This window comes from Sturnira hondurensis, unplaced genomic scaffold (assembly GCF_014824575.4).
Source record: "Sturnira hondurensis isolate 20B ecotype Veracruz unplaced genomic scaffold, ASM1482457v3 Scaffold0022201, whole genome shotgun sequence".
Taxonomy (NCBI): Eukaryota; Metazoa; Chordata; class Mammalia; order Chiroptera; family Phyllostomidae; genus Sturnira; species Sturnira hondurensis.
The window spans coordinates 239,966-263,169 of NW_028094832.1; the positions used below are offsets into that span (position 1 = coordinate 239,966).

At 38.6% G+C, this 23,204-nt stretch overlaps 2 protein-coding genes and 1 pseudogene across 5 annotated transcripts in view; all 3 read left to right on the forward strand.

The window, feature by feature from the left end:
- LATS1 (large tumor suppressor kinase 1) overlaps nucleotides 1-16,841 on the forward strand; it is a 62,095-nt gene extending 45,254 nt beyond the window's left edge. For 2 of the 3 annotated variants that reach the window (XM_037034846.1, XM_037034845.1), the window contains 3 exons: nucleotides 2,962-3,144; nucleotides 3,369-3,475; nucleotides 12,413-16,841. In XM_037034846.1, coding sequence (XP_036890741.1) covers nucleotides 2,962-3,144; nucleotides 3,369-3,475; nucleotides 12,413-12,922 — 800 coding nt within the window. In that variant the 3' untranslated portion in view covers nucleotides 12,923-16,841. Of the gene's footprint in view, nucleotides 1-2,961; nucleotides 3,145-3,368; nucleotides 3,476-12,412 lie in introns of those variants that run through there. The other variant, XM_037034847.1, reaches the window with a different exon arrangement.
- LOC118978952 (uncharacterized) lies at nucleotides 13,404-22,819 on the forward strand (annotated as a pseudogene).
- The window catches only part of KATNA1 (katanin catalytic subunit A1), a 31,334-nt gene continuing 27,554 nt past the window's right edge, over nucleotides 19,425-23,204 (forward strand). Inside the window, exons 1-2 of one of the 2 annotated variants that reach the window (XM_037034710.1) lie at nucleotides 19,425-19,690; nucleotides 21,098-21,166. The gene's annotated coding sequence lies outside the window, so the exon portion shown is untranslated. Of the gene's footprint in view, nucleotides 19,691-21,094; nucleotides 21,167-23,204 lie in introns of both variants that reach the window. The other variant, XM_037034711.1, reaches the window with a different exon arrangement.

Below are 23,204 nucleotides of genomic sequence, written 5' to 3' on the forward strand. Positions count from 1 at the left end.
TTCCTTTCACATGGATTTCTAACTTAATATTACCAGTAAACAACTTTAAATTCTTGCCCTCTGTATTTGTGCCCCCTCTAGTCTTTCCCAGTTTATATACCACCAGTAAACTATACCGCCACCACTACCCACCTAGTTATCCTTTATTCTTTTTTATATACCCTGTACATCTAATTTCTACTTCTAAATGTATCCTGAATCTGTTTGCTTTTCTCTATTACCACTGTTACCATCATAGTCCAAGCTTAATTGTAATAGTCTCTTAACTTGGCCTCTTTTCACTCTTGTCCTTCCTAATGTATTTAAACATAAAGTCTTACCATTTTCTTGCTTCAAACTTTCCAGCATCTTCCCAGTATACTTGAGTGAAAGGTAAACTATGTCTTTTGCTTACAAAATTGATGAGCACTGGCTTCCACTCAATTTCCTACCATATTCCCATTTTCTAATCATTCTTCTTTCTGTTATTGTTGTTTCTGTATAAAATGCTTTGCCCTGGGTGTGTGTGTGTGTATGTTTTATTGATTATGCCATTACAGTTGTCCCATTTTTGTCTTCCCTTTATCCCCCTCTGCCTTGCACCTCCCCTCCTTCTAGGATTCCTTCCGTCCCCTTAGTTCATCTCCATGAGTTGTACATGTAAGTTCTTTGGCTCTTCCATTTCCTATACTATTCTTAACCTCCCCCTGTGTATTTTCTACCTACCAGGTATGCTTCTTATTCCCTGTTCCTTTCTTCCCCATTCTCTCCCCACCTCCTTCCCACTGAAAACCCTCCATATGATCTCCATTTCTGTAATTTTGTTCCTGTTCTAGTTGTTTGCTTAGTTTGTTTTTGTTTTTTAGGTTCAGTTGTTGATAGTTGTGAGTTTGTTGTCATTTTACTGTTAATAGTTTTAATCTTCTTTTTCTTAGATAAGTCCCTTTAACATTTCATATAATAAGAGCTTGGTGATGATGAACTCTTTTAACTTGACCTTATCTGGGAAGCACTTTATCTGCCCTTCCATTGTAAATGATAGCTTTGCTGAATAGAGTAATTTTGGATGTAGTTCTTTGCCTTTCATGACTTGAAATACTTCTTTCCAGCCCCTTCTTGCCTGTAAGCTTTCTTTGGAGAAATTAGCTGATAGTTTTATGTGAACTCCTTTGTAGGTAACTCTCTCCTTTTCCCTTGCTGCTTTTAAGATTTTCTCCTTATCTTTGATTTTGGGTAATTTAATTCTGGTGTACTTTGGTGTGTTCCTCCTTGGGTCCAACTTCTTTGGGACTTTCTGATGTTCCTGGACTTGCATGTATAGTTTTTTCACCAGATTGGGGAAGTTTTCCTTCATTATTTTTTTGAATAAATCTTCAGTTTCTTTCTCCTGCTCTTCTTCTGGCCCCCCTATGATTCAGATGTTGGAATGTTTAAAGGCTCAGAGGTCCCTGAGCCTTTCTTGTTTTTTGATTCTTGTTTCTTCATTCTGTTCTGTTTGAATGTATTATTTCTTTCTTTTGTTCCAAATCATTGATCTCAGTCCTGGTTCCCTTCCCTTCACTGTTGGTTCTCTGTATAATTTTTCTTTATTTTACTTTGAATGGACTTCACTTTTTCCTCTATTTAGGCACCATACTCAACCAATTTATGAGCATCCTGATTACAAGTGTTTTGAAGTCTGCATCTGGTAGGTTGGCTGTCTCCCCGTTGCTTAGTTGTTTTTCTGGAGTTCTGATCTGTTCTTTCATTTGGGTTATATTTATTTTTCTTCTCGCGCCTGTTAAGTTGGCAGGGGCAGAGGCTTAGGTATTCACCAGGGTGGGGCAACTCACATGGCTAGGTTGTGGTGCTGTATGTCAGAGAGGGAGCAGTGTGGCTTGCTTGACTCTAGGCTGACTTTCAGTCACTTCTCCCACTACCCACAAGCAGATTGGGCCCTGCTGATGCTGATTCTCGGGTGGGTAGGTTTGCATACATTGTAGGACCCTGTGGGTTGTGTCAATGGACTTTTCCTATGAGATTGGCAGTTTCTCCTGCTACTGCAAACCCCACAGGTTTTTACACCGGGGATTTAGAGGCTTTGTTTCTCTGTGCTGGAACCCTGGGTTGTGTGGTCTGTCTCACTCCCCAGTTGTTCCTCCCAGTTTATCCACATGTGAATGTGGGACCGCCAGGTCCTCTAGCCACCACCTTGCTACACATCCTTTCTGCCCTGGCTGCCCATCTCTGCGCCGCCCCCCCCCCCCCCCCCACACTCGTCTGGATGAATGTTTCTTCTTTAACTCCTTGGTTGTTGGATTTCCATACAGTTCAATTTTCTGGACTCTGGCTGGTTTTTTGTTTTTACATTGGTTGCCATCCTTCTTTTGTTTGTGTGAGGAAGGAAAGCATATGTACTTACGTTTCCATCTTGGCCAGGAATAGTCTTAGACACATATGCCTTGCCCTGGTTTTCAGATGGTTGATTCCCATTTATTTTTTCACAAATGTCACCTCAATTTGTCACATCATGCCAGTTCATTCTCAACATGGGGTGCATCACTATGTTTCTTATGTATGTATTTGTTTGTGTGTGTCTTCCCTGTAGAGAAGCTGCCTGAGAGAAGAACCCTGCATTTCTTATTTATCATTGTCACTTGTTGAATGAATGAAACACTGATCTGTTTGAAGCTTTATCTAGAATAGTAATGGGGAGCAGCCTGATTCTTAATTCTAACTACTCCTGTCTGTATTACCATTTAACATTGACTACATTACTGAATCTTGGGCTAATTTTTCTTCATGTAAAACTTGTCTTATTAGTGTCTGAGATAACAGGCTCCAGTCATTAATAAAGACCATCAGTGATTTGGTGTACACTGTATCTTGTCATAAGGGCAGAGCGCTGTTAAGTGTAAACCATAATGTCAAAAAGTTAAATAAACTCTAGGTTTACTCTTGTTCTTGTTGCTTTTATTTCTTTTTTTTCATTTTACTTTACAGGTGACCATCCACGGCAAGATAGCATGGATTTTAGTAACGAATGGGGTGACCCCTCAAACTGTCGGTGTGGAGATAGACTGAAGCCCCTGGAGCGCAGAGCCGCACGTCAGCACCAGCGGTGTCTAGCACATTCTTTGGTCGGGACTCCCAATTATATTGCCCCTGAAGTGTTGTTACGCACAGGTAGAAACATCTGTTTTGTAAATAATCTCTAGCTGAAACTTAATTAGAATATAGCTTACTCTTTGGTTTTATAATAAGTTAACACTATTATAATAAAAGTGTTAATTTTACAGTATAAATTGGTGATTTAATATTAATTTTGATTGTATTCTGGACACTTTTTAAAAAGTGCTTATAAATAATTTGGTAAGATTATTATTAAGATAAATAATATCTTATTTTAGGCTATACACAGTTGTGTGACTGGTGGAGTGTTGGTGTAATTCTTTTTGAAATGTTGGTGGGACAGCCTCCTTTCTTGGCACAAACTCCATTGGAAACACAAATGAAGGTAAAGTATAAAATCTATACCAAAAGAGTTGTCACAAATTCCTTTACACTGTAGGTGTTTATCAGTCCTTTCATGTAGAGCATCTTATTCTTTTTTTCTTTTTAATTTATTTTATTGATTATGCCATTACAGTTGTCCCATTTCCCCCCTTCATTCCCCTCCACCCTGCACACCCCCTCCCCCACCCTTCCCTCCCCTTTAGTTTATGTCCATGTATCACAAGTTTTTTAGATTCTATATTTCTTGTACTATTCTCACCCTTCCCCCTGTCTATTTTCTACCTACTGTCTATGCTACTTGTTCTCTGTACCTTCTCTCCCATTCTCCTCCTCCCACTCCCCTGTTGCTAACCCTCCATGTGTTCTTCATTTCTATGGTTCCACTCCTGATCTAGCTGTCCTCTTGGTCTGCTTTTGTTTTAGGTGTGGTTGTTAATAACTGTGAGTTTGCTGTCCTTTCACTGTTCATACTTTTCATCTTCTTTTTCTTATATAAGCCCCTTTAACATTTCATATAATAAGAGCTTGGTGATGATGAACTCCTTGAATTTGATCTTATCTGAGAAGCACTTTATCTGTCCTTCCATTCTAAATGAAAGCTTTGCTGGATAGAGCAATCTTGGATGTAGGTCTTTGGATTTCATGACTTGGAATACTTCTTTCCAGCCCCTTCTTGCCTGTAAGGTCTCTTTTGAGAAATCTGCTGATAGTCTGATGGGTATTCCTTTGTAGGTGACTGTCCCCTTATCTCTTGCTGCTTCTAGGTTTCTGTCCTTCATTTTCATCTTGGCTAATGTAATTATGATGTGCCTTGGTGTGTTCCTTCTTGGGTCCAACTTCTTTGGGACTCTCTGAGCTTCCTGGATTTCCTGGAAGTCTATTTCCTTTGCCTGACTGGGGAAGTTCTCCTTTATTATTTGTTCAAATAAGTTTTCCACTCGTGGCTGTTCCTCTTCCCCTTCTGGTACCCCTATAATTCGGATGTTGGAACGTTTAAAGATGTCCTGGAGGTTCCTAAACCTCTCCTCATTTTTTTGAATTCTCATTTCTTCATTCTTTTCTGGTTGGATGTTTCATTCTTCCTTCTGGTCCACTCCATTGATCTGAGTCCCAGTTTCCTTTCCATCACTATTGGTTTCCTGTGCATTTCCCTTCATTTCAATTAGTTTAGCCTTCACATGTTCCTCTAATTTGTGACTAAAATCAACCAGTTTTGTGAGCATCCTGATCATCAGTATTTTGAACTGTGCATCTGATAGGTTGGCTATCTCTTGGTCGCTTAGAACTATTGGCTCTGGGGCTTTGAGCTGTTCTTGACTCATAATATTTTGGCCTGTTTGCGCCTGTTATGTATGAGGAGTGGAGCCTTAGGTTCCACCAGGTCCTTAGGTTCACCAGGGCGGGGCGACCCAGTTGCTGGGTTATGACGCTGTATGTGGGGGCAGAGTCAAAGAGGGGCAATGGTGTTTGTTCTCTCAGATTTTTGTCCCTTATGCTGCTTCCCGCAAGCAAACCTGCCCCCCCTGGTGCCGGCTCCCAGGTGTGTGGGCTTGTGTACCCTCCAGGACCCTGTCGGTCTCTCCAACAAACTCTCTGTGAGCCTGTGAGCCTGTGAGCCTCTCTTGGCACCTCGACCCGAAAGTTTTTCCAGTTAGTGCTTTTAGGCTTTAATTCCCGTTGCTGGGGCCCTAGCCTACGCTTGAGACAGCCTACAGTCTGTCTCACTGCTTGCTTCTTCATCTGGATTATCTGAGTGTGAATGTGTGACCATGGTCAGCCAGCCGCCTTGCGCCCCCACTGGGACGGCCTGTTGCCACCTTGTTGCCACTCCTGGGATCTGCTAACCTCTGCCTGTGCACCTGGGTCAGTAGGCCGCTTTTTCCTGCCCGACCCTGCTCCGCCAGCCACTGACCCCACCCCGGGTAAGAACCCGTCTGGCTGAATGGTTTTTTGTTGTCAGACTTCCGTACAGTTCAATTTTCTGTGTTTTGGTTGAGTTTTTGTTACTAATACTTTGTTGTCTTTAAACTTGGTTGTGCGAGGAGGCACAGTGTTTCCACCTACGCCTTCATCTTGGCCGAAACTCAGAGCATCTTATTCTTGAACTAAGGAATGAGTTTGTAAGGATGTAGGAACCCACTAAGATTCCATGGATGAATACTAATTTCCATCATCCCAATATCACACTCCTGTGTTCTACCACACTCATAAAAACTACTGTCATATTTCATTCTCATATAAATCTTTAGTATCTTTTGCAGATTTATTTATTAATTTTTAACTTGTGACTAAAATCAACCAGTTTTGTGAGCATCCTGATCACCAGTATTTTGAACTGTGCATCTGATAGGTTGGCTATCTCTTGGTCGCTTAGAATTATTGGCTCTGGGGCTTTGAGCTGTTCTTGACTCATAATGTTTTGGCCTGTTTGCGCCTGTTATGTATGAGGAGTGGAGCCTTAGGTTCCACCAGGTCCTTAGGTTCACCAGGGCAGGTTCACCAGTTTACTCTTTGTCACCTGTTGGCTCTTTCAGGAGGGTAGGGAAGGTTTTGTTTCCTTCCATGCACATTTTAGACTCAAAGTACAGTGTATACAGTTGACCCTCCTTATTGCTGTTGTACTTTCTGTGCTTTAAGTTACCTGTAGTCAACTGCAATCTGAACATATTAAATGGAAAGTTTCAGAAATGAACAAGGGATAAGTATTAAACTGTGCCCCATTCTAAGGAGCATGATGGAGTCCTGTGCTGTCCTGTTCCATGCTACCTGGGATATGAATTATCCCTCTGTCTGGTGTATCCATGCTGTATATACTGCCCACTCGGTGGTCACTTGGCAGCCATTTCAGTTATCAGACCAACAGTGGTATCTTAGTGTTGGTATTCATATATCCCTTATTTCACTTAATAATGGCCCCCAAGTGCAAGACTAATGATACTGGCAGTTCAGATATGCCAAAGTGAAACCATAAAGTGCTTTCTTTAAGTGAAAAAGTATGTATGTATAGGAAAAAACATAGTATATATAGGGTTTAGTACTGTCTGTGGTTTCAAGCACCTGTTGGGGATCTTGGAACATATCCCCCACAAACAAGAGGGGACAGACTACTGTACCTACACTTGAAGTTACCTCTGGCACTTAAATGAAAAGCTGCCCACAATTTTTACCATAAAATGACCCTATTAAAGATCCTTTAGTGGTTCCCTTGTTAATGGGTTAAAGTCCAAATATGTCCTCTGTGTATGTTCATGCCCTTCCCTTTGAAATGTCCTTTCTGTCCCATCTTCCATGATTCTCCCCTCTATCTGAAGCCTTGTTAACTCTTGGTCGTGTTTTCTTGCTCTCTTTTTTTTTTTTTCTGATTGTTTTTAATTTAATTTTATTTTTTTAGTTTTACTTATTTTATTTTTTAGAGGGAGGGAAAGGGAAGGAGAAAGAGAGGGAGAGAAACATCAGTGTGTCATTGCCTCTCATGTGACCCCCACTGGGGACCTGGCCTGCAACCCAGGCATGTGTCCTGACTGGGAATTGAACTGGCGACCTTTTGGTTTGCAGGCCCACGCTCACTCCACTGAGCTACACCAGCCAGGGTTGATTTTAATCATTCTTTGAGAATGTCTTGAGATATCATCTGTTCTGTAATGAACCCCACCAACTTGTAACTACTTCTGTCATTGAGTTTAATATATTATCTTAAAAATTCCTGTAAAATTTCTTTAAGTACGGATCCACTGGTAATACATTCTCTCAGGTTTGTGTCACATTTGCTTGTCTAAAAGTGTCTTTATTTCACCTTAATTTTAATATGTGTATATATAAGTAAGTGTGTGTATATTTGTGGAAAATTTAGGGCTTTCTCCCTAAAATTAAGAAAACAAGGATGTCTGTACTTTCCAGTGTTATTCAATTCTGTTCTGGAAGTCTTAGCCAGTGCAATACAGCAACAAAAAGAAATAAAGGCATATAGATTAGAAGAAAATAAAAACTTCCCACATTCAACAGATGACACAATTTTTTTGTGTAGAGAATCCCAAGGACTCAAAGAAAAAACGCTATAGAAGTAATGAGTTTGGCATGAGTGTAGGATATAAGAGTAATACATAAAAATCTACTGTTCTTCTGTATTAAAGCAGTGAACAACCAGAACCTGAAATTTTAAAACAACATTTACAGTAGGTTCCCCAAAATGAAATACTTAGGTATATATCTAATAGACCAGGGACAAAATCTGTGTGCTGAAAGCTACAGATTGATGAGCAAGACCAAAGAAGGTCTTTAGAAATGGAGATTCATATTGTGTTGATGCATACTGGATTGAAAGACTGAACATAGTAAAGCTATCAATTCTTATCGCAAAATTTGTATATTTAATTCAATTCAAGGAAAATTTCCAGCAGGAATTTTTTAGGTATAGATCAACCTATTTTAAAATTTCTATGGGTAGACAAAGGAATTGGAAGAAAGAAAACAGTTTTAAAAAGAAGGACAGCCCTGGCTGGTATAGCTCAGTGAATTGAGCGTGGGCCTGCAAACCAAAGCGTTACCAGTTCAATTCCCAGTCAGGGCACATGCCTGGGTTGTGGGCCAAGTCCCTGGTAGGTAGTGCATGAGAGGCAACCACACACTGATGTTTCTCTCCCTCTCTTTCTCCCTTCCTACCCCTCTCTCTAAAAATAAATAAAATCTTTTAAAAAAAAGACAAAGAAATCAACTACTTGACTTTAGGGTTTATTATGAAGTTACAATAATAAATACAGTATAATATTGGCAAAAGAGCATCTGCATATGTGGTAGAGAATGGAGAGCTAGGACCACACAAATGTAGCCACTTTATCTTTGACAGGGGTGCAAATGGAGAAAGGTTAGTATCTCAACAAACAGTGTTGGAAGAATTGGTTAGCCATATACAAAAAATACTGCACATTGATGTAAATGTCACACCTTAAACAAAGATTAACTCAGAATAGATCTGGAAATAAAACAAAGCTAGCCCTGGCTGGTGTAGCTCAGTGGATTGAGCACAGGCCTGCGAACCAGAGGATCGAGGTTCGATTCCCAGTCAGGGCACATGCCTGGGTTGCAGGCAGGTTCCCTGCAGGCCAGTTCCCAGCAGGGGACGCACGAAAGGCAACCATACATTGATGTTTCTCTCCCTCTCTCCTTTCCCTCTAAAGATAAAAAAATAAATAAATTTCATTTAAGAGAAAAAATAAATAAAACATAGCTATAATACTTTAGAAGAAAGTAGAAGAGAAAACCTTTATGGCCTGAGGTTAGGTGAAGAGCTCTTAGAAAATGACACCAAAATCATGATCCATAAAGGGAGAAGTTGAGGAATTATACTTTATCAAAAGGAAAAATGTTCCATCTGCCAAAGACACAGTTAACACAGTGAAAAGGCATTGGTATGGAATTCTGGTCTTCAGTTGTAGCATCCCTTTAAAATATCAACTTCCTGCCCTGGCTGGTGTGGCCTAGTTGTTTGGAACATTGTCCCAAGGATGGAGAGGTTGTAGGTTCGATTACCAGTCAGGACAAATGCCTGGGTTGTAGATTTGATTCCCAGTGGGGGCGCATAGGAGAAGACAACTGATAGATGTTTCTCTATCTCCCCCTCCTTCCCTTCCTCTCTCTCCTTCTAAAAGCAGTGAAAAAAAATGTCCTCAGGTGAGGATTAAAAAAAAATTTAAATATCCACTTCCTTCTGTCCTCCAGAATTTCTGATGAGGAATCTATAGTCATTCAATTGTTGTTCCCTTAAGTAACACATTATTTTTCACTGGCTTCTTTCAATATTGTAATTATGGAATGTCTGGGCATGGATTTCTTAGAGCTTACCCTGTTTGGTGTTCACTGAGCTTCTTGAATTTATAGGTTTATATGTTGTCAAATTTGGGGGGGTTTTCAGCTATCATTTCTTCAGACATTTTTTTCTGTATCACACACTTTATCCCCTTGGAACTCTTAATTAAACACCAATGTTAGACCTTTGGGTATAGCCCCACATTACTGAGAACTATATATTTTTTAAAGATTTTATTTATTTTTAGGGAGAAAGAAAGAGAGGGAGAGAAACCAAGGTGTGGTTGCCTCCCAAGCACTCCCTACTGGGGAACCTGGCCTGCAAACCCGGGCATGTGCCCTGACTGGGAATCGAACCTGTGACCCTTTGGTCCACAGGCTGGCACTCAATCCACTGAGCCACACCAGCAAGGCTGAGGGCTGTATTTTTAAACTTTTTTCTCTGTGTTCGAATTGCAGAATCTCTTTCAATCTAGCTTTAACTTCACTTTCCTCTAATATCTCCATTGTATTGAGCCCATCCACTGAGTTTTTTATTTTGGTTATAGCATTTTTCAGTTCTAAAATTTACATTTGGTATGGTACCTCTTCATATCTTCAGTTTTGTTGCTGAGACTTTATCTTCATTTTATTTTAAGAGTATTCATCTTTATTTAGAATATTTTAATAATGGATACTTTAAAGTTTTTGTTAGATAATTCTAAAATCTTTGTCATCCCAATACTGACATTTATTGATTTTCTTTTTCTATGTGAGTTGAAATTTTCATGGTTCTTGTATGCCAAGTAACTTTGGATTATGTCCTGGACATTTTGAATATTATAAGACTCTGAGTCGTGTTCAAATGTTATGGAGAATGTTGACACTGTTTTGGCAGCCATTAAACCTGATTGGATTCAGTCCACAAGTTCCAGCCTTCTGTGGCTTGTGACTCCAATGTCAGGTTCATTTTGAAAGTCTTTACATTGCTAGGCAGATTTCTCTGGCTGTGGTCTTTTCCCTGCTTCCATTCTCAAAGTCTTTGATATGCTCTTCAGGATTAGATCCATGTAAGTACAGTTGGGAGGTGAGCCCAGCAGTTTGTAAATAACTGTACAGTCTCCTCTTCCTGCTATGTCCCTGGTACTTTGTAGTTCCTTAAGGCTTCCCTTTTCAGTTCCTTGACTAGAAAGTGAGGCTTTATTTATTCTACTCTGCCACACACACATCTCATGATTGTGCCTGCATCCAGGACAAGGTAGCTAGAGCACACACAGAGAAAAAGCGACAGGGATTTGATCTAGCCTCTTGGGATCATAGGATTTAATATCCAATTGAAAAGGAAGGGTCCCTTGTCTCAGTTTCAGGTGGCCTTTTTGTACCTCTGTTGTGGTCAGGAAACCTTTTTCCCAATCCCTGAGACTAAAGTAAAAGGACTTTTCCTAGAGCTTACTCTGTATTATAGGTCTTCAGGGTTTGGGCTGCCTTGAATCTCACTGGGGATTCTAGGTGGAAAAAATGGTCAACACACCACCATTTCATTGATGCTTCAAATTCTCCCACAGTCTGCCTCTTACTGTTTACTTTTCAGGGTCAAGTAGCTGCTCTGTGCATTCTGTCCAGCTTGTATAGCTGCATTCAGTAGGAAATACAGGGTGGAGTACACCTATTACATTTTACTCAGAACTGGAACCTCCCTCTCTTGTTGCTAGGATTTTTTTAACTTCGATTTTTCTGCAGTTCACCATTATGTGCCCATGTGAAGTTTTATCTGTCTTGATTGAAGTTCATAAAGCTTCTTAAATTGTAGGTTGATGACCTTCATCAAGTTTGGAAAATTTCCTGTCATTAGTCTTCAAAGATTTCTTCTACTTTCATCTCTCCTTCTGGGACTCTAATTAGTTTAGTATATACACATATGGTAGACATTTGATATTGTCTTACATGTCTCATGCTTTATTTTTCCCATTTTTTATCTCTGTGCTTCAGTTTACATTAATTTCTACTGACCCATCTTTGAATTGAATCTTTTTTATTTGTTATGCCTAGTCTTTTATTTTTTATTTTTACCTTAAACTAAAAAATTCTGAATGTAACTTGAAAGAACTTGTCTAGCTACTTGTATATACTAATTTTCCCTCTTTGAAGTAGATGCTAGAACAAGAAATAACTACAACTGTATCATTTTTTTACAAAAAATTCAAAGACATTAGTTGAGGAATCTCCTTTTTCTAACCTGGGAGAAAACTTTAAGATGAACAGATAATAAAAGAAGGGGTTTATTTTTCTTCCCTCTACCATAGCTGATAAGCTCCTATATGAATAAGGAGAAATGTGGTTTATTTATTTAACAAATATTTACTGATCATCTATTACTTTTCTCTTCTTGTCTTCCTTCCCTTCCTCCTTCCCTCTCTCCCTCATTCTGGTTAATTCAACACCATAATAAATATTTACTGAACATCTATTATATGTCAGGCAGTTTGCCAAGCAGTAGGGAAAATACAAAGACAAAACATGGTCTTATAGCCTTATGGAATTTTTTTTAATGTTATTTTATTTTTTTACTTTTTTACTTCTTTTTTATTTTTGTTCCAGGACAGTTTTCTGCCTTTTTCCTCTACCACCCCATCCCTCCCCACCTCCCTCCAGTTTCCACCCCTGCCCTTTGTTATTGTCCATATGTCCTTTATAATTGTTCCTGTAAACCCTTCACCCTTTCCCCCCATTATCCCCTCCCCTCTAGTCACTGTTAGTCTTTTCTCAATTTCCGTGTCTTTGGCTATACTGCCTTATGGAATTTTACACTGGAGTAGAAGGGCACAGACATAAATAGGTCCCACAAAACATTAGAGACATTATGAAAAAGTAAATACATAGTACAGGGGAGGCATAGTAGAAATAGTCATTTCTACAAGCTGTACTAAAACTTATAGTGAGTCTTCTAATATAACTATAAGTTGCCTGAAGAAAAGGGGACAAGCAGAAAGGTTATTTCCCACCAATAATTCATTATTAAAGGCAAGGAAGGTGATATACCATGCAGTTTATTTTTTAAATTTACAAATAGTCCAGTAAGACTTTTTGGTATAAAACTTGGAGAAAATTTTGGTTTTCTTACTTATTCCCTCTTAATTTATAAAAATCTTCTTTGAAGGTTATCAACTGGCAAACATCTCTTCACATTCCACCGCAAGCTAAACTGAGTCCTGAAGCCTCTGATCTTATCATTAAACTTTGCCGAGGACCAGAAGATCGCTTAGGCAAGAATGGTGCTGATGAAATAAAAGCTCATCCATTTTTTAAAACAATTGATTTCTCCAGTGATCTGAGACAACAGCCTGCTTCATATATTCCTAAAATCACACACCCAACAGATACATCAAATTTTGATCCCGTTGATCCTGATAAGTTATGGAGTGATGATAATGAGGAAGAAAATGTAAATGACACTCTCAACGGATGGTATAAAAATGGAAAGCACCCTGAACATGCTTTCTATGAATTTACCTTTAGGAGGTTTTTTGATGACAATGGCTACCCATACAATTATCCAAAGCCTATTGAATATGAATATATTCACTCACAAGTCTCAGAGCACCAGTCAGATGAAGATGATCAGCACACAGGCTCAGAGGTCAAAAATCGTGATCTAGTATATGTTTAATACATTGTGAAATAATCGTAATGAGAATTTTCAAAAAGGCCTGAAATGCAGGGGTTTTTGAGGCTCTGAGGGTAAAATTATGCAAATGTGACAGAGCTCTGTGTGTGTGCTCTGCGCAATATTTTATATTCCTAAATTATGGGGAATCCTTTTAAAATGTTAATTTATTCCAGCCTATATAATCAGTAATTTAGAAAAAATTGTTATAAAGTAAATTATGAACTGAATATCATAGTCAGTTCTTGGTACTTAAAGTACTGAACATAAAAAATAGTGTGCTTTGTTTAAAAGGAGAAGCCTGGTATCTATTTGTACATATGCTGAATATTTTAAAAGACAAGAGTCTTGAAATTTTTTGAAAGACAGTTTTAGTTTTATTTTGCTTTAACCAAAAATGAAATATACCCCACATTTACAAAGCTTTCTCCCCCTCCCATAGCTTTGTTTTGGGTATAAAATAAGCTATAGAAATTAAGCCATCATGGTGGTGAGTTTTCTTAGGCTGATATTCTGTATAATTCACGTGTTGAAACTAAGAAATACAGGGTTGACAGGGTTGAAACAGTATGTTCATCAGAGGGGGAAAATAGATCAACTTTATTTTTTCCCTCTGTGGAATATTGAATCTAACATTTGTTTCTCAAGAATTACTGGCATTAAAAGAAGCAAAGCACTACCATTTTTCTTTTCATATTGGTATTTTTAATGCTGCTTCCATGTGGGGATTTTTTTTTGCATTATATGAAATTTTTATTATTTGGGTCGATGTGTTATACGTGATTACAGTCAGAATGGTATTTCACAGAATCCCAGTCCTTGGATTTTTTTTTATACTTGTTTTGGAGATTCCTGTAGATGTTAGATTGCTACTCTGAGAAGACTTCTTAGGCCTCTTCTTTATATTTAGAAATTAGTTTGCTATTGAAATTAAAACCACTAACAGCTTATTCTTCTGCAGTCTATCCATAGTTATCTTGGGAAAGACATTGATACTTTGCTGGAGGAGAATGACTACATTTGTGGATATTTATTTACATCAAGCATAAGGGTTCTTTTCATCTATATCAACTACTTGTCTGTTTGCATCTATTTACTAAAACCTTCCACCATTTGCTGTTTGTGCTGCTTCTAAGTTAAAGGGGAACATACCTGCCATGAATCAAAATTTTTTATACTAAAAGCTAAGATTTTCCATATTTTCACTTCAAAATTTACAAAATGGTTTCCACGGTCCTAGGCAGAGAGATTGTTTTCAGTTTCACCTGATACTATGATTAGAAATTATTTGTGGGTATTCACTAGAATGGTACTTTTTCTATATTGTGACAGTTTTGATTTTATCATTAGTAATGTTACAGCTTTCCTCTTTCAGAACAGTGCTGCATACATGGATTGTTTATTGCAAAGGAAAATGGCTATTTGGCAGTATTTTACCTGTGGGTAGATTGGTGAGAAAATTAATTATTAAACTCTTAATGAAGGTGACCATTAGTAATTAGGGAAAGTTACATAGTGGCCTTACTCGAAATTTAAGTCCTCCTAACATAAGGTTAAATATGTTTTGCAGGATTCCTTTTATAGGCTTAGGTTTCAGGAATAAAAACTTACAGTTTCATACAAAATACAGTCACATTTTACTCCAGTTTCTCTTCAGATTGTACAAATCTTTTGCCTTTTACCAAAACACATTTACCTGTATTTTGCTGTGTACAATATGCTAAATGTGTGTAATGCGCACCCATGTTTTTGTGCGCATTACACATGGGATTATGATACCCATGGAATGTAATCATTGTACCTGTTTATCATGTGCATCCTTATTTTTTTCTCAAAAATTGGGCAAAAAAGTGTGCATTATCCACAGCAAAATACTGTATCTTATTTTTTCGGATTGGGGGAACTACTCTATTACATTACTAAAATATGTACTTTCTTTTTGGTAAGCTCCACTGATAAGGAATTTTATCAAAACAGTAGTTGGGATAAGAGGCATAATTTTAGTGATTTTCAGACTTTTAGCTTTCTTTATATGAAAGTTAATGGAAATCATATACGTGACTAAAATTAAGTCAAAGGTGTTCCAGTTGTATTCAGGGGTGCAAAGAAGATTTATTAGCTCATAGTTCTCACCTTTCCATAAGTGACCCTCTCAAAGCACAACATGTAAACCATGACACTACCCACTGTGTAATGAGGTGGGGGTGTCTTTGGAGATCATTGGTCCTTTTGAAAATCTGGTGAAAGCTATGGACAGTCTTCCCAGAAAAATGGACATCAACACTTACACATAAAATGTGTACAGTTTTAGGGGTTCTGGATATGTTGAAGCCTATCATAAACCCTTGATTCTGTCCTATAGGTACACTGATAATATCAAACTAAGAACGTTACTTTAAATTTACTGCTCAGCGTTCATGTTAACACATCTTGTATAAACAGTGATCATTTGTCATGGGAAAGGCCTGTACCATGTGATAAGATATCCCTATGAATGCCTCTCTTGCTGGTACAGCATCAAGACATTTTAAACACACCCCTTTGGGGGCATTTTTGGCTGATGAAGAAATATTTCTGAAAGGCTTCTTCTAATCAGAACTATACAAAAATGCCTTATGAGATGGAAGTCTTTATGGAACATTTGATTAGTTCTATAAAATTCTATGCAAAACAAATTAGTTCAAGAATTTTTAGCTTGGTACTCAAAATTTTCAAGACATCCCTCTTGCTCTTGGGCTCTCTGAGTCATTAAAATTTCCATTTAGTTGTTTATTTCTGTACTTCGGAGAATATAATACAAAATCAGCTCTTTACATCTATGTTGTAGGAAAACAGGTTATGTCTACTTCCCTTCCCTCTTCACATAACCCGTTGCCCTTATTTCTCAAATGTAACACTACAAATTTTGTTTCCTTTAAAAATTTTCTCTGACAGTATAAGCTTTTTGTTTTTATCTGAAGCTGTGTATAAGCCTTGAGTGTCTGTAGTTTTAATAGTTTTTAGCTATCTTATTCCCAAACTATATCCAGTTCTTCCAGTACAGAATCTGGTGCTTCCTGACCAAAACGATAAGAGCAACATCAAAAGTTGATACACTTTCAAATGAAATGGAGTGAAAACATTGGTTATACATGTTTTCTTTAAAAAGAAATTCGCACTCATTAAAAACTTACTGTCTTTGTTATACTTGCCCCTTTTATGCATATCAATAGTATTTATAAAGTGTGTTCTATAATTATGTAATTGTAGATGCTGTTATGTATTGTTCAGTGACATCCTAAGGCAGGACCTATTGCTGTATCTTTTCTACCTTATTTGTAATAGAAACTAGAATGTATGACTAAGAAGTCACTTTGAAATTGACTTTTTTAAAAAGTGATTACCTTCTGCTGTTGCAAAGTGCAAAACTGTGAGTGGAAATGTTTATTCTGACTTAATAATATCTTAGAAATTAGAAAATACAGTGGGAGGATTTTTAGATATTGCTGCTGCTGTTACCTAAGGTACTTTAGAAATTTTAATAAACAAAAATAAAAATCCCTTTGGTATTTAAAGCAAAACAATAGCCTGTTTGTTTTAATCTAAAACAAAAATTAATTTGGGTCAACATATTGTTATATTTGTAAAGCGCCTTAATATATCCCTTTGTGGAAGGCACTATACAAGTTTACTTTTGTATTGTGTAAATAAGTATTTTGTATTAAAATTTAATCAGTACAACACTACAATTTTATAAAGTAATGCTTTGTTAGGAAAAGGAATTACAGCTTTGCAATATAACTAAATTGTTTTGCATATGTTCGAATGTAGTAAATATGAATAATCAGCCTGTATTTTTAATGAATCTATTTGTATTTTCCCAATCATTTTATCTAGTGTAACATTTTCTGGTATAATAAAAAGCAAAATTCAAATCTTTCAATTATGTGTGGAAAGCTGACTCTTAAGCCACTTAAGTATGTTGATATTTTTCAAAAATTTATTTTAATCTTTTTATTCTCAGAAAAATGTTTAAAAATTGATGCTTTGGAATTAAAAATGTTTTTTAAAAGATTTTATTCATTTATCTCTAGAGGGGAAGGGAAGGAGAGAGGTAGAGAAATATCAGTGTATGGTGCCTCTCGTGTGTCCCTTGCTGGGAACTGGCCTGCAACCCAGGCATGTGCCCTGACTGGGAATGGAATTGCAGTCCCTTAGTTCTCAGGCCCAAGCTCAATCCACTGAGCTACACCAGCCAGGGCTAAATATGTTTAACAAATAAGAATACTTAGTTAGATTAAGGCAAACTACTACAGGGTTAGTATAACCCAGTAAAGTGTTTTCATTTTCTGCAACATAAGTATAATAAACATTCCATACTAAAGGCTTCCTTTAGATCCACACAGATTTAAGCCTTTTTCATTATTCTCTGTATTTAGTATCATTTGAATAATTTAGTTTTTAAAATGTGTTGTTGGCTAATCTGTTTTTATAATCCTTTATTATATGAACTGTCTACCAGATGAAATATATATGATGATGTTATATCTTAAATCAACTTTACACAGAGGAGCAAATATTTAGGGTTTTTTCTTTTTCCGTCTTCAAGCATTACCATCATTTTTATTCTCTTGTTTGCACTCCCTTGTAAAATTATATTTGGTCTACATGGTGAGCATTGTATAGCTGATTCAAATTGCAGTATTTTTGTGACTCACTTGCTATAGTGGGGACCTGAGTTTAGCATGCTTGAAGTTGTAACTATACTCATTATGCCCAAGCAAAACGACGTCTCTGCTTATGTGTATGATTAGTGTTGGAAACAAGCAGTTACAGTCCTCCCTAGTATCCAGTCTTTCCTCCTGCCTTCCTTACAGTCAGCTAGAGATCCTGAACATTTTACCTGGTTCAGAACCTGGTTAGGACTTTGATTTGTTTCCACTGGAGAGGGTTAAATTCGGTGGAAAAGGGGGTTCCCATGAGTACTTAACTCCCAGAGGGGGATTGACTGATGACAAGGCTGCTCTTGTTCCCTAGCATCCATCCTTTCATTCTTCCCTTCAGTAATAGGGCCCTCGCCCCTGTCCACGTTCCAACTGCCCCGCTAGAGCCCATGTTTCTCACAGTCCCTTGTACTAAGGTGTGGCCACATGACAAGATTTTGACCATTGGCTTATGAGAATCAGACATGGTATGTGCAAATTCCACTTCATACACTTAATATTGCTTGCTCTCCACTTCCCTTTCCTGCAGGATAGAACAAGAACAGAGTGGTGATTTGATGCTGACCATTAAAAACTAGGAAAACACTCTAGTGGTGGTAAACAAAATGAATAGAATCTAGTTACCTGAAGGATAGTGTGAAGCGGAGCTGTCTGTCCAGCCTGGACTGATCAAGCAAACACAGTATGTTCATTTGTTATTCCTGCTGAACCAATACCCTGACTAATACACTGTATAATTTGTATCAACGATTAATCAAATTTGCAAAACAATTTCAGGACAAATTGTTTAAGGACAAAGTACAAAACAATTTTGTACTTTGACCATCTCCCATGCAATCAATCATGAAATTCAGTTATTTTACCTTCTATATTTTTCTCTAGTTCATCATCTTCATCCCCACTGTTACTAATTTGCTTGATAACCCTCATCTGTACCTACCAGAATTGCTTTTTATTTAAAAAAGATACACTAATTGTAATGTACTGTGCTCTATTACAATAGAGATCGTATCCACCAGAGTAAAACTATTATTTTCCTACTTAGCTAAGAATTTTACAAGACTCCACAGAATACTGTATTTTGTTGACTACTGTATACCCAGTGCCTGCAACAGTGTCTGGCACGTATCAGTTGCTCAATATATATTTGGAGACTGAATTGCATTTAAGTCTTATAATAGTTTTAAAATTAATTTTTTAATTACCATGCATTCCTAAAGGAAAACATGTCTGAAATGCCTTTATTCCTTCTATAAGTGAAGGTGCAGGATGGAGACTGGCTAGAGGAAGCACAGGTCTGTCGAGTATGTAGTAAACCGTGGAACATCATAATTTCATCAACATTATGTTGTCTGGTTGTATAAAAACGTTGACCAAAAAAAGTCAAGACAATAAAATTCCATCAGCAGCTTGTCTGAATATCTTGGTTTACCGACTCCCTATTTTATCCATATTATGTCCTGACTAGCGCCTCAAATTCTGAGTATTTGGTTCTAAAACAGAATTTGTCATAAATGGTCTGACCTTTGACACTCACCCATAAAACAGAAAACACTGACTTCCTAACTTCTGAGGAATGTGGTGAAAATCAAATGGGAGGAAGAGTGAGCACTTTGAAAAAGATAGTAAAATACCTGAGGCAGTGCTATTCAATACCTGCGTAAACCATTACCACCCTAACTTCGGAACCGACCCGCCGGGAGGACGAGACGCGAGCTGCGCACGCGTACCCCTGCCCCGACCTTGCCTCCGTAGGCCCCGCCCATTCTGCGCCCGGCACGCGCACGCTGCCTGGCGTCCTCGCTCCGGGGCGTCGCCCCGCGTGCGCCGGAGTCGCCGAGGCCAACCCCGTCGGGCGCCGGAAGTGACTCTGGAGAGTTTGCCTTCAAATTCTTAGCCGGAGTTTCTCAGGGGGTTGGTGGCGATTGGCTCCAGCACTGCTCGGCTGGTGAGCACAGAACAGGGTGGTTGGGGCTCTGCAGGACCCTCCTTCCTCGCCCGGATTTCTGCCCCACCCTGCTCCTCCACCTGACGGCGGGCCGTTTCCGAGGAGCCTCGGCCTCCACAGTGAGTGTTCGCTCTCCTGGTGCTGTGGGGATCCCTGACCCCTTGGCGGAGTCGGGGTGGGTCTCCGGGGCCTGCGGGTTGAGACCGCTGCGCATCCTGCCGAGCGCAGCCAGTGCCTGCGCCGAGGTTGTAGGTCCTTGTTTTGTCGTTGACCTCCGTGCCTTAGGTGACGGTCCCCTTACCTGAGGAGTCCTGTCTAGCCGAGGACTTTGGGGGTTGGGGGGCTCCTGCGGGTCCCATTACTAGGCCTGTGTCATCAGAGAAGTTTCGGGCCAAGGGAACCTGTTTTTCATCCCTTCTGTTTTTCGGATCCTCACCCGAAACGGTCCACGCTGCCGCTCCCGAAACTCACCTCGGAAAAACTCCGAATAGCTATGATATTGTTGAGGATGTTGTCTCTTCATTAGTTTGTTCTGGAGCCGAAGAAACTCATGGCCATTTGTGCTTAGGTATCTTTTATAAAATTTGTTCCTCGAAACATTTGTTCCATGTAGTATAGAGTGACGAAGTTGGAGATAAACGTGGATCCGTAAACGCCTTCCTGTGGGTAACCTCAAGCCTTCACTTAATAATCCAGAGTAGGTTTTTCTCTTTTAACTGCCAGCTGACGCTTTTACATCAGTTGCTAATATACAGCGGCACAGTGTTGCACCCTTCTCTCGTGAATGCACACATTTATGTCTTCTTCTTTGAAATCAGACCTGGGGTCGCTGCCAGAAACATTCCTGAATGGTTTAGAACGTGCAATAGCTCTCTGCCACACAGCCGCAGAGAGAAAGCGCTAAGATGTCAAGGAAGATTCGTGGAATGTTCGTTCTGGCTTAAATGCGTCGATGTGCAGCCCTGGTTTCTTTGTCATCAGAAAGCTCTCTGGCACAGAAATAGCGGCAAAAATCTTTTTCCTGTGTTAATATTAATAACTTGTAGCCTGTATTATGCCTTTAAAAAAGGCAGTGCCCATCAACTGTCCAACCTTCCTAGATTATGAAAAGCTGTATAAAGTTTCTTTATGGCACTGGTTATTCAAGAAGTGTTTATTTTTTATAGATTCTTTACTAGACATACTGTGTAGTCTCCAATGGCTTCTGCATTTTGTTTCGAAACTGGGATCACAACTCTGACAAATACTCAGGAATGTGGAATTGACTGTGTTAACATTGTTGGATTTCTGTTTACAGCAATGTTATTTTTTCACCCTTAGCTAGTTGACTGGTTAAAAAGCATGTGTCAGATCAAAATGGTCAGTGTCGATAATATGCTAAGTAGATTTTGCTTGCGGTGTCTATTAATATGGCTTTTAAATTACATTTTAGTTCTGTTTCCTAATCTCTTTTTGTGTTCAGGTTAAACGTCAAGAAAGTTTATTAAATACATGTCTAATATATGTGTTTTTTTTTCTGTGCAGGTTGTTTTTGGTGCTCTTTTCATAAAAAAGAACTTTCTTCTGCTTCTTGAGTATCATATGATGATTATAAGGGTAAGAAAAATGCATGTCATGCTATAATTGGTCATGGGTCACTCATTTATTGCTTATCCATAATCATCAGTAAATGACTGTAAATTAGCATTATGGTTGCTCTCATATCCTAGACATGAACATTCTGAAAATTGCCTAACATTGTATCATCACTTTTAAAGTTACACACATTTGTTTTACTGAAGTGCTTTAAGAAAATTCATGATTGAGATTCATCTGTTTTTATTTTTGGACGTCCATTTGCAGATATTTTTAACACTGTTGCTGATATTTTAGCCTGTGCTTAATAATCTATGCTTGTTTCCTGTTACTAAGCAAAGAAAAATACACTTCAATAAAATGATATCCCTTTCACTAAACTACAAGAATTTCAAGGTCTCATTCTGTCTGATTTTTGTCTTTAGTCCAATTCCTTGTAACTCAGGAGGTGCTTTGTAAATATTTCTTAAATGAATGATCTATACACATTATGGTGAAAACCATAATATAAGGGACACCCTGTCTAAGATTCCTTTAAAAATTAAGTGGGCAAGGTATCTTTTCAGATGTGAAATAGGGAAGGCCCTGGATTTGTTATTTTATAAGAGAAAAGGAATCTTAGAATTCAAGTACTGTGATCTGTTGCCTGTTCTTTTTCAGTGTTTTTAATCTCTTCCCTAATCTTAAAGGAGAAAGAGACACTTTAAGTTTCTTTGTAGAAATACCATACCACATTAAAATTGTTTGCTAGAAATTTCGCAGTAATACTGAGTTTTTAATGTATAATTTTTAAAGATTTGACTCATTTACTTAAATTTAAATTTCATGGGCCTTTTATGGGTAGAGTGGCGAATGCGAAGAGAACGCTTTAAAGGCCTCGGATACTCTAGGAGAGCACAGGGTGGTAGGGCACTGGCTGTCCACCCCCAGGTGTCGCACACTGCCCCTCTGCCACCTGTGCATCTTTGCACCTAACCATGCGGTCAAGTTCTGCTTATGCTACTCTGTGTCTCAACTGAGGAAGATGAAGAAAGCTTCAGAAGAAGTTGTCTATTGTGGACAGATCTTTGAAATAGCTCTCCTTTGGGTGAAGAACTTTGACCCGTGGCTGTGCTGTGACCCCCGCAGTGACACCCACATACACCAGGAGTACTGAGACCTGACCGCTGCAGGTCCCCTCACCCAGTGCTTCTGAGACGTGGGGCCCAGCATTGTGCCCACGTCCACTCCATCCATATCATGAAGGTGGAAAAGATCACAGCCAGCAAGTGCTACTCACTGGCAGTCAAACAGTTCCACAACTCCAAGATCAAGTTCTTACTGCCCCGTTTGGCCCTTTGTCGCCAGCAAAAGCCAAGCTTCACCAAGAGCCCCAACATGGGCTTCCCTGTCCCCTGGTCTGCACAGATGAATTCTTTGGGCCACCATTCCTTGGTGGAGGGGTAGGGGTGTGGTTCATGGTGCATCTTACTTAGTTTAAAAATAAATGAATTTAGTCATTAGCTAAGTCAAATACTCAAGCCGTGTAAACAAAAGGGTGGTTTTGATAGAATTATGTAAAAGAAAAATTGGCTGTTGGATAAAGCAGTCATCACCTCTTAAGGTAGGGGTGTCAAACTCATTTTCACTGGGGGCTAAATCAGCCTCACTGTTGTCTTCAAAGGGCCAAAATAATTTTAGGATGGTGTAAATGTAACTACTCCTTAGTAGTTAAGGAGCAGAAATTACATTCAGCCCTTTGGCATTGAAGAATGATGTCTTTGGTTTAAAGACTACTAAAAGAATAGGAAAGATTATTTTTGTCTAACATTTAGTCAACTAAGGGTATTTTGATACTGCTTTCAGTAAACATTTCTTTGATAACCAAGAATTTCTCAGGTCGTTTGTGAATGTGGCCTTGGATTGACTTTATACTTTTGTTTGTTAGAAAAAGTCAGTTATTCATTGGCTCCTAAGGAATTTTATCTGACTAGAAAGAAGTATTCATAACATGGAGAACCATCAAAGAAGGCCTGCAGTTGACTTCTCTGAGTTTTAGGCCATTGAATAAGTAAGAACT